This window comes from Dipodomys merriami, unplaced genomic scaffold (assembly GCF_024711535.1).
Source record: "Dipodomys merriami isolate MVZ:Mamm:240054 unplaced genomic scaffold, mDipMer1.0.p SCAF_56, whole genome shotgun sequence".
In the NCBI taxonomy this organism is placed as follows: Eukaryota; Metazoa; Chordata; class Mammalia; order Rodentia; family Heteromyidae; genus Dipodomys; species Dipodomys merriami.
The window spans coordinates 4,131,964-4,144,842 of NW_027206135.1; the positions used below are offsets into that span (position 1 = coordinate 4,131,964).

General features: G+C 38.8%; 2 protein-coding genes across 7 annotated transcripts in view; both read right to left on the bottom strand.

Moving 5' to 3' along the window:
* Positions 1-3,417: 3,417 nt before the first annotated feature.
* Kcnrg (potassium channel regulator) lies at positions 3,418-4,257 on the bottom strand. The gene is given in 6 exon segments (XM_070000163.1): positions 3,418-3,606; positions 3,608-3,655; positions 3,657-3,724; positions 3,727-3,781; positions 3,783-3,809; positions 3,811-4,257. Coding segments are annotated over 6 exon segments (570 nt in total). The 5' UTR covers positions 4,026-4,257; the 3' UTR covers positions 3,418-3,449.
* A 161-nt stretch (positions 4,258-4,418) lies between these two features.
* The window catches only part of Trim13 (tripartite motif containing 13), a 39,548-nt gene continuing 31,087 nt past the window's right edge, over positions 4,419-12,879 (bottom strand). For all 6 annotated transcript variants that reach the window (XM_070000155.1, XM_070000156.1, XM_070000157.1 and 3 more), the window contains one exon: positions 4,419-7,532. In XM_070000155.1, coding sequence (XP_069856256.1) covers positions 6,306-7,532 — 1,227 coding nt within the window. In that variant the 3' untranslated portion in view covers positions 4,419-6,305. The remainder of the gene's footprint in view (positions 7,533-12,879) is intronic.

Consider the following 12,879-nt stretch of genomic DNA (forward strand, 5'->3'; position numbering starts at 1 on the left):
AAATTTCTTTGTGAACCTTCCCTCTTAGCAGCATGTACTTTACTGAACTTGATGTTACAATCAACTTTTTTTCAGCACAAAAATACTTCTGGTAAATCTTATTATTGTAGCACAGACTCTAGTGATACATTTCTAATACTAGAACTATTTCTTATTGTAATAGAAAATTTGCACAAAAGCTTTTAGAACAATGCTGAAATTTGTCAGATGTAAATGGTATACAAAAAAAAATAAATTCTAATTCCCTATACTATGATATACTACTTCAGGTTCCTGATTTCAAGAGAAAAAGTTCCAACTTTTCCATAAACTAAGAACTCTTTATAATCATACATTAAATTCAAGAATAAAACTTAGCTCTTTCTATTCAGAAAATCTTTGTAGACTTTCCAAAATCACTTTATAAATTATTGAAGTTCAAGAATTATATGCCAGCCAGGCATCAATGGCTCATGTTTGTAATCCTAGCTACTCAGGAGGCTGAGATCTGAGGATCGGGGTTCAAAGCCAGCCCAGGCAGGAAAGGCTGTGAGACTCTTATCTCCAATAAACCACCAGAAAACCGGAAGTGGCGCTGTGGCTCAACTGGTAGAGCACTAGCCTTGAGCTGAAGAGCTGAGGAACAGCGCTCAGGTCCAGAGTTCAAGCCCTACAACTGACAAAAAAAAAAAAAGTTAGATGACACACCACTCTAACAGTAGAAGGCTTATTCTTACATTTTTCTACCTTTCAAAAATATCTGGATAAATTCAAACCAAGAAGTGAGCAAAAAGTAAAAATAATTGTTCTTTATGCAGTTATATACACAAACGTGGGCCTTTTAGGGTCAGAGTTTTCACCCAGTCACCATAGATTTCCATATGACTTTATCTCTACTTTGAAACTGACATTTCAAAAAAAGAAACACACAGGAGAGAAAAAAATTATGAACCTTTTTTTTCGTCTTGTTTTGTTTTTGGTCAGTCATGGGGCTTGAACTCAGTCTGGACATTGTCCCTGACCTTTTTGCTCATGGCTACTGCTCTAATACTTTGAGTCACAGCTCTACTTCCCATTTTCTGGTGGGTTAATTGGAAAGAAAATTCTCATGGACTTAATTGCCTGGGGTGGCTTCAAACCTCATCCCTCAGATCTCAGTTTCCCGACCAGCAAGGCTTACAGGTGTGAGCGACCAGCACCAGGCAAAGTCTGTCATTTAAACAACTGAAAATACCCCCAAAATGTTGACATGAATATTTAAGTATACTTAAACTATTGTTTAAGCTTAAATAATATGCTATTTATTTATTTTTGTCGGTTGTGGGGCTTGAACTCTGGGTTTGGGCACTGTCCTTGCACACTTCAGCTCAAGGCTAGTGTCTACCGCTTGAGCCACAGCGCCACTTCCAGTTTTCTAGTGGTTTATTGGATAAGATTCTCATGGGGCTGGGAAGGTGGCTCAGTGGTAGAGCGCTTGCCTTGCATGCATGAGGCCCTGGGTTTGATTCCTCAGCACCACATAAGCAAAAAGAAAATACCCGGAAGTGGCGCTGTGGCTCAAGTGGTAGAGTGCTAGCCTTGAGCTGAAGAGCTGAGGGACAGCGCCCAGGCCCAGAGTTCAGGCCCCACGACCGGACCAAAAAAAAAAAAAAAGAGTCTCATGGACTTGCCTGGGCTGGCTTTGAACCGCAATCCTTAGATCTCAGCCTCCTAAGAAGCTAGGATTACAGGTGTGAGCTACCAGGGCCCGGTTGAAATACTAAGATGTTTTAAAAGAAAAAAAAAAATCTGTGCTATTTCTAAAATATAGTTTTAAAAGGTAGGAACTATTTGGCAATATGTATCAATAAGAATAGTCTAGTTTCAGTTCTAATTGTTTTAAGATTATAATTACTTTCTGCAAGTGAACAGTTTTTAAAAAGCATTTCAAACTTCCTTTTTAACCTAGCCTGTTTCTTTGGGAACTTTCTTAACACCATTTTCCTTATGTCTCTAACATTTTTCTCATGTAAGTATTCCACCAATAAAAAGCTGTGCACAATTAAACAGTTTAATAAAAGTAAGTTCTTAGGCCTGGGAATGTGACTTAGTGGTAGAATGCTTGCCTAGCATGCATGGAGCTCAGGGTTGGATTCCTCAGTACTACATAAATAGAAAAAAAGCCTGAAGTGGCACTGTGGCTCAAGTGGTAGAGCACTAGTCTTGAGCCAAAGAAGCTCAGAGACAATGCCCAGGCCCTGAGTTCAAGCCCATGACAGGCAAAACAAACAAACAAAAAAAAAAACAACTGAGTTCTTAGATTTCCTTCATAACCTATTTGGTTTTCTTCAGTTTTGTTTTGTCCATACTGGGGTTTGAACTTATAGCCTTGTGTTTACTAGGTAAGCACTCTACCACTTGAACTAAGCCCCCAGCCTTAAAATGGTTAGGAAGGGCAGGAAACTATAAGGTATAAAATCTTTAAGTAAGGTTGCCAAGCACCAGTACATTACTCAGGAGGTTGAGATGTGAGGATATTGGTTCACAGCTGGCCTAAGCAGAAAAATCCATGAGACTCTTATCTCCAACTAAACAGCACAAAACTGGAGGTGATGTACCAGCCAAGAAGGGAATAAGCTCAGGAAGAGCACAGTCTGTAGTTCAAGCCTCAGTACTGGAAAATAAAATAAAAAATATTGTCATACTCAATTATACTGCCCAGTGTTCGCCAGTTGGTAAGCCAAGATCAGTGACTATGTTGAGGGAGAAATAAACAGTGGTATCCCTTTCTGATGGCTACTGCTGAAGTTAAGAAAGTACCCTACCTTTATTTTTTTTAAATGTTTTAAATGCTGTTTAAAAACACATATGTGCTTTTTTTTCCTCTTAAAAAGTAATACTTGCTTTCACATTTAATAAAAATAAGACATTTTTAAGGGAGCATGTCTCCAACTACATGGTAGAAATCAGCCTTGGGATACAGCCAAGAACAGAAGAAACAACTCAGGAGCAGTCCTTAATATTCTGAGAGCCCATCCAGTATAAAAGCCACAGTATTAACAGGACACCAAATTCGCCATGAGACAAAGGTATTTAATGGTATTTCACCTTCTCCACTGAATCAAAATCAAAATCAAAGTACTGAAAGAACAAACGCTGTGTAAGGAAATCAGGTGAAACTATTGAACCTTTCCAATATGGAAGCATAAAATAATCTACTGAGAATATAAGGGGATTCACTTCCAAGCCAAATTCACTAGCAATGGAATATAATCTAAATATTAAACTATTTCCTTTTTTAATTTACAAGACTATAGTCCCAGTTTACCTCGGGCAGTCTTGGTTTAATCCTACTGTTCCACATCCCAACGGTACTCTCAGCAGTGTTGTCCAGATTTAGAAAAAAAAATTTTCTATCCAACTCTACTGGTTACTCCAAAAGACTAGTTTGATCAAGCGTTTCTTCCAAGGAGAGTTTTAGGCATAAGGAACTAATACCTGATTCCGGTTTGCTTATCAGTGTTGTCAGAGCCACATTGGAAAACCAGGTCATGATAAGGTCTTTGTGGAGATAGTGAAAGGAAGGTCATCTGAGCAGAAAAAGAGGTACTACTCCAAGTAGGTGCTGTAGGTTGTTCTATGAACACTAATCCTTTTAGTTAGCATCTCAATTGCTTTGCTGCAGGAGCCAAACACTGAAAAAAGCTTGAGTATTTTGGTTTAAAAAATGTACCTTCAGGAGAACAGGTCTTTCTTGTAGCAAAATGCTGGTTTATTTAAGAGATCAACCAGAGAATCAAGTTCATAGAAAAGAGCTTCTCTCTAGTCTACTATAGTCTGAAAAGTCAGAGTAATAAAAGCTGGCGACTTCTCAAAAACTCTAAGATGAAACTAAATAGAACACCATCTCTGCCAACAAAAGTTTGGTCACCAACCATGCTGAATTCTTGGTCTCTGCCATCTAACATTCAGGCCAATCAAGAGGTAGGAAATTGCTTTATGGCAGAAAGTCTTGTTGTGAATATCTTCCCTCCCATGCTCAAAGTGACCAGTTCCTGACTACTCATTCTTCCCTTGCTTCAAACTAGAGGCTACACACCATCATCCACAAACTATGGATAACTCATAAATCAACCTATTACCAGCAATGTTGTTAGTTATATGTAAAAAGAAAGAGAGGAGGGGAGAATAACAAAACCCAGAGACCCAGAGTCCTAGGTAACTTTCCTAAGATAGTGTATCCATAGTTGTGTTTGCAAATTTGAGTTGCTTAGGAACTTTTGCAGTATACAAAATGGAAAATCCAACAGATGAAACAATAGTTCCAGGGGAAAAATGACAGTATTTCAGGACTGATGTCAGAAATATCCCTTGCCTTTATTCCATTAAAGAAAAAAACAAAACTACACTCTTAGGATGGAAATGTATGGAACCATGGTATAATCTATATGTCAAACAAAAATTTACCAAGCATTACTCTTCCTCAGACCTTCTTATTTCTCATGAACCGCCCCCCCCCAAGACAAAGGTAAAATGTATAAGGAAACAATTGTCTGAATTTCTTATGATGATGCCCTTAGGCAATATAGTGGTTAAATTACAATTCTGTTGGGAGTGAGATGGTAATTACCTCACCCAGAATTTTGACTTTTCTCATAACTGAGTTTCTTCAGTAATATAAAAAGTAGTTACTTCCAAGGTGGTGGCTCACAACCGGTAATCCAATAATCCCCATTTGTAGCAACAAATTGAGACTTTTATCTCCAGAAAAAGCCAGAAGGTATGGCTTAAGTAGTAAAATGCTAGCCAGCAGCTAAACACCAGCCTTGAACAAAACAGCTAAACAAGAGTACCAGGACCCGAACGAAGTCAAGCCTCAGTACTATCACACTCAAAAAAATTTGGTTGGCATTTTTTTGTTCCTTCTTACCTCTCAACCAAACTAAAGAAATAGGGTAGACACTCTTCTCTGAATTCTATCCCATTTAACGGACTTTCACAAGAATTTTTTTTTCCCATGACAGAAATAAAGCAGACTAAAAAGCAGTTCCAAGGTAAGATTACATCTTTATTTTCTAAATTCCAGGCACAAAAATTATTTTTGTTCTATGGGAATCTTTAATCATCATCAGTGTTCAGCTGTTTACTTTATAGTTTATAACAGCAAATAGTTTCATCTATGGTTAAGTCTTTTGGGGGAGAACAGTATGAAGTTAGAACTCAGGACCTTGAAATTGCTAGAGATGGCTCTACCACTCAAGCCATGGCTCCAGGTCTATTTGTTCATTATTTTTATTTTTATTTACTTTTTTTAGTCAGTTGTGGGGCTTTTACTCTGGGCCTGGGCACTGTCCCTCAGCTCTTCAGCTCAAGGCAAGCACTAGTCTACCACTTGAGCCATAGTGCCACTTCCAGTTTTCTGAGTGGTTTATTAGAGAGTCTCATGGACTTTCCTGCCCATGCTGGCTTTGAACCTCGATCCTTAGATCTTAAGATTACAGGTGTGAGCCACCAGCACCTGGCTGTTTGTTAAATAATATAATCAGGGTCTTAATTTTCTGGGATTACAAGTACATATCACGGAGCCCAGCTATGAGTTGAGAAAGAATCTCACCACCTTTTCTGCCCAGGCTGGCCTCAAACTGCAAGCTTCCCTATCTCAGCCTCCCAAGTAGCTAGGACTATGGGCTCAAATTCTATAAGCAAGTAGAGTAAGTAGATTGGACACTTGCTTCATACTTAAAACTACAACACTCAGCTGCCAGTGGAAAAAAAAGATGACTGTAATCTTTTTGTTAAACTTATGTTTTGGGGTTAGGGTATAGCTCAAGTGGCAAAGCACTTTTTAGCAAGCACAGGGTTCTAAGTTAAAACCTCAGTACAACCATAAAAACTAACCAACAAAAACAACATTTTTGCACAGTCACCTAATAGCATGTCATCTTTGGTGAAAAACTGACAGAATATCCATCCTCCTAAAAATGCTTTGTGTCATTAACCAGTTTTTCTTCACATAAAATTTACATTTTGGTGAGAAAGAAATCAGCCCTCTAGAAAAACTTGGAAACCCAACCTATTCATACTCTCTCCTTCCAACCCTTCAGGTGGTTAACAGTAGGGGTTCAACTTGGGCTTGTGATTGTTAAACAAGTACTCCACCACATGAAAACTTCACTTTTATCTTTATTTTTTTTTTACCAAATTTGAACATGTATACACATTACTTTAAACAGAAAAACTTTTGGAAGAAAATGACTGGAATCTTGACTAAATCTGAGTTACTACTACCCTTATATCAATTTCTATCTGTTTTTTTTACGAAAAAAAACTGCAGAGCTAAAGAGATTTTATAATAGTTTATATTTGCACACAAATTCTGCCACATTGTTCAGTACCACCAAAGTAAAATTCTTAACTCTTTCACTGAAAATGAAAAACATGTCTGCCACTTGTTCCCAGTAAAAAACTGATTGTTCTATAAAACCAGCTGATTTAGTTAGATAATAACTGAAGTTTGAAAAATGGTCCTTCCACCTTGCCAATTCATCAAATAAAGACCATTCTAGGAATAAGGTAGGACAGAAAAAAATAAGGCCAAGCAGAAAGACTACCATAAATAGCTGGTAGAAGCTCCAGGGAATCTTGCTAATGAATGTACTAGTGTCTTGAGGTAAAGAAAGTTTATCCACATCTATTAGTTTTATGTCCTCCCACTGACTAGTATCAAAATTCTTCATTAAAGGGCTTGAGGGCAAATTAGAGGGAGGCAAAGGAGTTTCCTTGATTACTTTGATTTTCTCCCTGAACTCCTGCATCTGCTGCAGAAATATAATCGGTTCTGACACGTCCTTGAAAGCCTCGGCAATGTTAAATGCCATTCTTTGCTCCTGCAAAATGGTATTGAGTTTGTTGATCTCCGGATCGTAGGCTTGCATGACTGCAAGCTTCATGGTCTCAAAGTCAGACAGGATTTCATTCTTCTTTTGATCCAAAGTATGTTGTAACTTCTCAAAAAATTCCTTCACTTTATCTGAATCTTTCGTCAGTAACTGTAGGGATTTCCTCTTGCTAGTTTCTAAGGTATCTAAGCGAGAAAGAGCATCTCCCCGACGCCAGGTCTCAAAACTCTGAAAGAGGGACTCAAAGGCATCCCTTTCCTGAGTATAGGCATCTTCAATAGAACAGAAGACATGTTTGGTGTGGTCACCCCGAGTAGCACAGATCCCACAAATCAGCTGCATATCAGTTAAGCAGAAAATATTGAGAGGCTGGCCCAAGTGTCCTTTGCACACTGGCATTTTGGGAGAGATCTTGATTTTGTTATACTTTTCCACAATACCCTTCAGGGAGTAATTGACCTGTAAACTATTGACTCCAGTAGCTGAAGTTTCCTTACGGCATGTAGGGCACTTGAATGGAGATGGTCTCCACAGAGAATTGCGCACATTTCCCTCTAAGAGACCTTCCAAGCATTTTTTGCAGAAGTTGTGTGAGCAAGGCAAAACTCTAGGATCATCAAACAGACTGCAACAAATTGGGCAGGTGAGATCTTCTTCAAGCAGCTCCATCACATCCTACCACAGAGAAAGAAACATTTTATTTTACTCTGGTAATCCCTTCTACTAGGACTATGTAATAATTGGAAAAAGCTTATTCTGGTAATTCTCTCTAGGACTATGTAATTAGAAAAAGCTATATCACATTAAAATGATCTGTTACTGAAATAACCAGCCAAAGGAAGAACGAAATTTGGAAAGGGAATGCACACCACAGCAGATTTAATCCACTAGAATGAGAACATGCTCCTTGTTAGTAGGGCACCCAGGACACAAGGCCTTTGTGTGTTCTTTCCAACAACAGTCTTTGGCTAAAACGGGGTTAGGACTAGGACAACTTGGAAGTTGAGCCAGCAAGGCCCAACAATTGATTTAAAAACACAGTTGACCACTAGCTATCAGAAACAAAGCTACCCAGTGTCTAACAGAATGAGCTCCTTCACTTTGAGCCCAAATATTAAATGGTATGCTATTTAAAAGCACAAAAATGTAAGTTCAAAAATGTATTTTTAAAAAAGAATGCATTACCATACAAACTTACAGTTAACATTTTTTTAAATTTCAAAGGCAAGACCACAATTACTAAAATCATGTTAAAGGCTCAAGAGTTGCAATTCAGTTTTACCTAGAGAATGAAATAATGATTTTTTTATTTTCAAATACCAGTAGCAATCAAAGCCATCCTATTAATCATTGACACTATCAGTTCTCAAAATGTTATGAACCCCTCTCTCAGAGAATTCATGAGGTCAAAACTATTTTTATATTTTGCACCACGATACCGAGCACTGACAGTATAAAAGTAATGGTAGGTAGACACTGCAGATTTAATAGGACTCAAGCAAAGCAATTAAGCAGCATCAAATTCTATCATTAGTTATTACATTCTCAAAACACCACAAATACCAAGTGGGATAGGGTATAGGCCAGTTTCACTGAGAATTTTTCTTGATGTGGGGCTCTGGTGACTCATGCCTATAAATCCTCAGATACTAAGATCTAAGGATTCTGGTTCAAAGCCAGGTCTCAGCCTCCTCAGTAGCTAGGATTACAGGGATGAACCAATAGTACCCAGCAACAAAAATTATTTTGGTAACTATCAACTGTCATATACAAACCTTTATAACATTGTGACAAGAAGTACACATAAAAACAATTCTATATTCTAGCAGTTGTCTGAAAGAGAAGCATTTATGTGAATGATTTGCAACATGAGCTAGCTGGGATTTTTAGTGGTGGTGGTAGTCTTCGTAGGGCTTGAACTCTGGGCCTGAGCACTGTCCCTCAGATCTGCATCTCAAGGCTAGTGCTCTACCACATGAGCTACAGGGCCACTTCCAGTTTTCTAAGTGGTTTATTGGAGATGAGTCTTTTACAGACTTTTCCGCCTGTGCTGGCTTTGAACCGCACAATCCTCAGATCTCAGCCTCCTGAGTAGCTAGAATTACAGGCATGAGCCACCGGTGCCACTTTTACTTGAAAGAACAAATGACAAACTATACAGATTCAGGTATCTGGCAGGCATTTCCTTAATAAAATGATCTTGTTACAAGAAAAATAAGTGTTTTGTGGCAATGGAAAAGTAAGAGTTTTTAGATAAAAATTAAAATTTTGAAAAATGTATTTGGAACTTGTGAGTTTGACAGTTTCACATTAAAGATTTCTCTGATGAGATAGAATGGGTTTTTTTTTTTTTAAGTTGTATGTTTTGGAGGAGATACCATTTTGGAGCTGGTATTTTTTCAAGTCACTAGTACACAATGTTATATTTTAAAATGTGCAAGAACAATATAAACTCATAAATACAATTTTTTTTTTTGTCCGTCGTGGGGCTTGAACTCTGGGCCTAGGCACTGTCCGTGAGCTCTTCAGCTGAAGGCAAGCTCTCTACCACTTGAATCACAGCACCACTTCTGGTTTTCTAGTGGTTTATTTGAGATAAGTCTCACCGACTTTCCTGCCCTGGCTGGCTTTGAACTGCAATCCTCAGATCTCAGCCTCCTGAATAGCTAGGATTATAGGCATGAGCCACTAGTACCCAAGGACTATGATTTCTTACTCTACACTGTAATAATTAGTTGAAATTGGAACATCAAAGCCTGACAATTATCTGAAAAGGCTTTTATGAAAGCATTCCTCCCTTTACCAACTAGACATATCTGTAAAGCCAGAGTTTTCTTTGTATATTTCAATCAAAATAAATTATTGCAATATATGAAATGTAGAATCAGATAAAAGACTTCAGATGTCTTATACTAATTAACCAAGGCTGGGATGTAGTTCAGTGACTTGATAAAAGTACATGCTTCTTATTTTGCACAAGGCCCTAGGTTTAATCCCCAGCATGGCCTGGCTGCTTTCCACATACTTTACAAGTATATAATGGAATACTACTTTTCTCATAATTTTGTTTGGGGAACTTTTTTCTAATGTACTTAACATGTGATAGATAGCTTATCTTTGCTATTTTAAATGAAACAGTATTTTTTTAATCTTTAAGTTTTACTTTCTAACAAACTTACACAATACACATATAAACAAAAGCTCTTCATTATTTCTCTGTGTGTGTTCAGTAATGGTGCCTGAACTCTGGACCTTGGGCTCTTATATGGCTTTCACTCAAGGCTGGTGCTCTACCACTTGAGCCATAGCTCCACTTCCAGCTTTTTGGTGGTTAACTGGAGATAAGAATATCACAGACTTTCCTGCCCAAGCTGGTTTCGAACTATGATCCTCAGATCTCAGTTTCCTGAGATAGAGGCATGAGCCACTAGTTCCTTGTTTGGTCATCATTCTTTGAAGAAGTGTTGGTCCTAAGAGCAAAAGATATGGGGATCCTTGATACTGTTTCCTAATTCAAGTTTATTATTTTTATTTTTATTTATTTATTTATTTATTTTTTTGGGTCCGGTCGTGGGGCCTGAACTCTGGGCCTGGGCGCTGTCCCTCAGCTCTTTCAGCTCAAGGCTAGCGCTCTACCACTTGAGCCACAGCGCCACTTCCGGCTTTTTTCTTTTTGCTTATGTGGTGCTGAGGAATCGAACCCAGGGCCTCATGCATGCAAGGCAAGTGCTCTACCACTGAGCCACCTTCCCAGCCCATCAAGTTTATTATTTTTAAAATGTATATTCATCCATAAGACTAAACCAAAAGTATTCAATATTTCAGTTTTCTCAGGGACACACAACATTCTACCACTAAAATAACAATACCTCATAATCTATAGGCCATTTTGTTATAAAGAAAGCAAAAATTCTATCTCAAATGTAAACAGCCAAAACTCAGGTTTCTTAAAAACTCAAGCCATACCCATACACTTGTACAATTTTCTAAAACCTCTTGTGAATGTAAGAACGCATATCATCTATGCAAAATGTCAACTCTGAGTAGGCAGTAAAAAGCCATTTTTTTGTTTTTGTACAGGGGTTTGAACTTAGAACCTCATGCTCACTAAGTGGGTACTCTATTACTTTTTATGTTATTTTTGAGATGGGTCTCACTTTATGTACGCCAGGCTGGACTGCACTGTTCCTATTTATGCATAACTTGTCCCTGAGAGAACAGGCCACATCACTATGCCCAGCTGTTTTGCTTCCCCCATAGCTTGGAGTGGCAAGTGCACACTGCCTTTCCCAGTCATTTTTTTACATTTTAGGGTTTCAGAAAATGCTATCCAAACATATTAACAGGAAAGCAAAAGATTTACCAAGTAGTAAGGAGGAGAGAAAAAGATACAGAAGGTAAACAGACACTAGACAAAATGGAGGACGACACTGTAATATGGGCCAAGAAGAATTCTAAGGCAATCAAGGTGATCAACAGTGAAAAGAAAAATGTCACACATAGGAAAATTTAGAAATAACCAATAGTCATCTCAAAGTTGGTCAACCTACTGCTCTAAAAATAAACTAGAAGGAAAAATGTTACTTGGAAAGTCTCTTTTAACAGAGGGAAAAAAATGGGGAGGCTAGGGATGTAGCTCAGTGGTTAGAGTACCATTTTAGCATGTACAAATCTTGAATTTGAGCCCCAGCACCTTAAGAACATCATGTCAATCTTACATTCCTTTGTTTCATTTTTAATGATTAGGCTTCTGATTTATAATTTAAAAGCTTATTTTCATTTACTTTAAATGCTAATTGTTTTTTTCTTTGGTTTTTATGCTTTTTCTTCCTTAGTCATATTCAAAACTACTCTAGTTAGCCGGGCGCTGGTGGCTCACGCCTGTAATCCTAGCTACTCAGGAGGCTGAGACCTGAGGATCGCGGTTCAAAGCCAGCCCGGGCAGGAAAGACCGTGAGACTCCTATCTCCAATAAACCACCAGAAAACCGGAAGTGGCGCTGTAGCTCAAGTGGTAGAGCGCTCGCCTTGAGCTGAAGAGCTGAGGGACAGCATCCAGGCCCAGAGTTCAAGCCCCACGACCGACAAAAAAAAAAAAAAACTACTCTAGTTATACTCCCAAAAAAAATTATCTTAGTTATACTCAGAACTCCTCCATAGCTAGGATTACAGGGATCTACCAACACGTCTGGTTTTCCTTTGAGGAAGAGTCTCACTGATTTTTTCCCTATGCTGTCCTCAAATCTTGATCCACCTATCTGTGCCACCATGTAGCTAGAGTTACACATGTAAGCCATCACACTTAGCTTCATACCTTATTTTTATTAGACTTTTATTTCTGTACAATACTAGGCTAGAAAATGGAAATACCTGCTTAATTTATACAGGCTTCTGGATTTAATCCCCAGCATCATAGAGAAAATCCCCATGAATTTAGTTTTAGGTGTACCATTCTATTTTAGACAAATGCATTGTTGTACAACCCCACCGGCCTTTTTCTTTTTTGTGGGGGGTGGGGGTTCATCATGGGGCTTTAACTCAGGGCCTGGGCACTGTCCCTGAGCTTTTTCACTCAAAGCTAGCACTATACCACTTGGAGCCACAGCACCACTTCCGGTTTTCTGGTGGTTAATTGGAGTTAAGAGTCTCACGGGCAGTCAGCCAGGTTGGCATGAACCATAATCCTCAGATCTCAGCCTCCTGAGTAGCTAGGATCACAGGCATGAGCCACTGGTACCCAGCTAAACCATTTATTTTTTTTGGGTCTGGTCGTGGGGCCTGAATTCTGGGCCTGAGCACTGTCCCTCAGCTCTTCAGCTCAAGGCTAACACTCTACCACGTGAGCCACAGCGCCACTTCCGGCTTTTTAAAATTTTTTCCTGCTTATGTGGTGCTGAGGAATCGCACCCAGGGCCTCAGGCATGCAAAGCAAGCGCTCTACCACTGAGCCACCTTCCCAGTCCTAAGCCATTTATTTTTAAACAAACTACCTGCATACGGGCTGGGAAGGTGGCTCAGTGGTA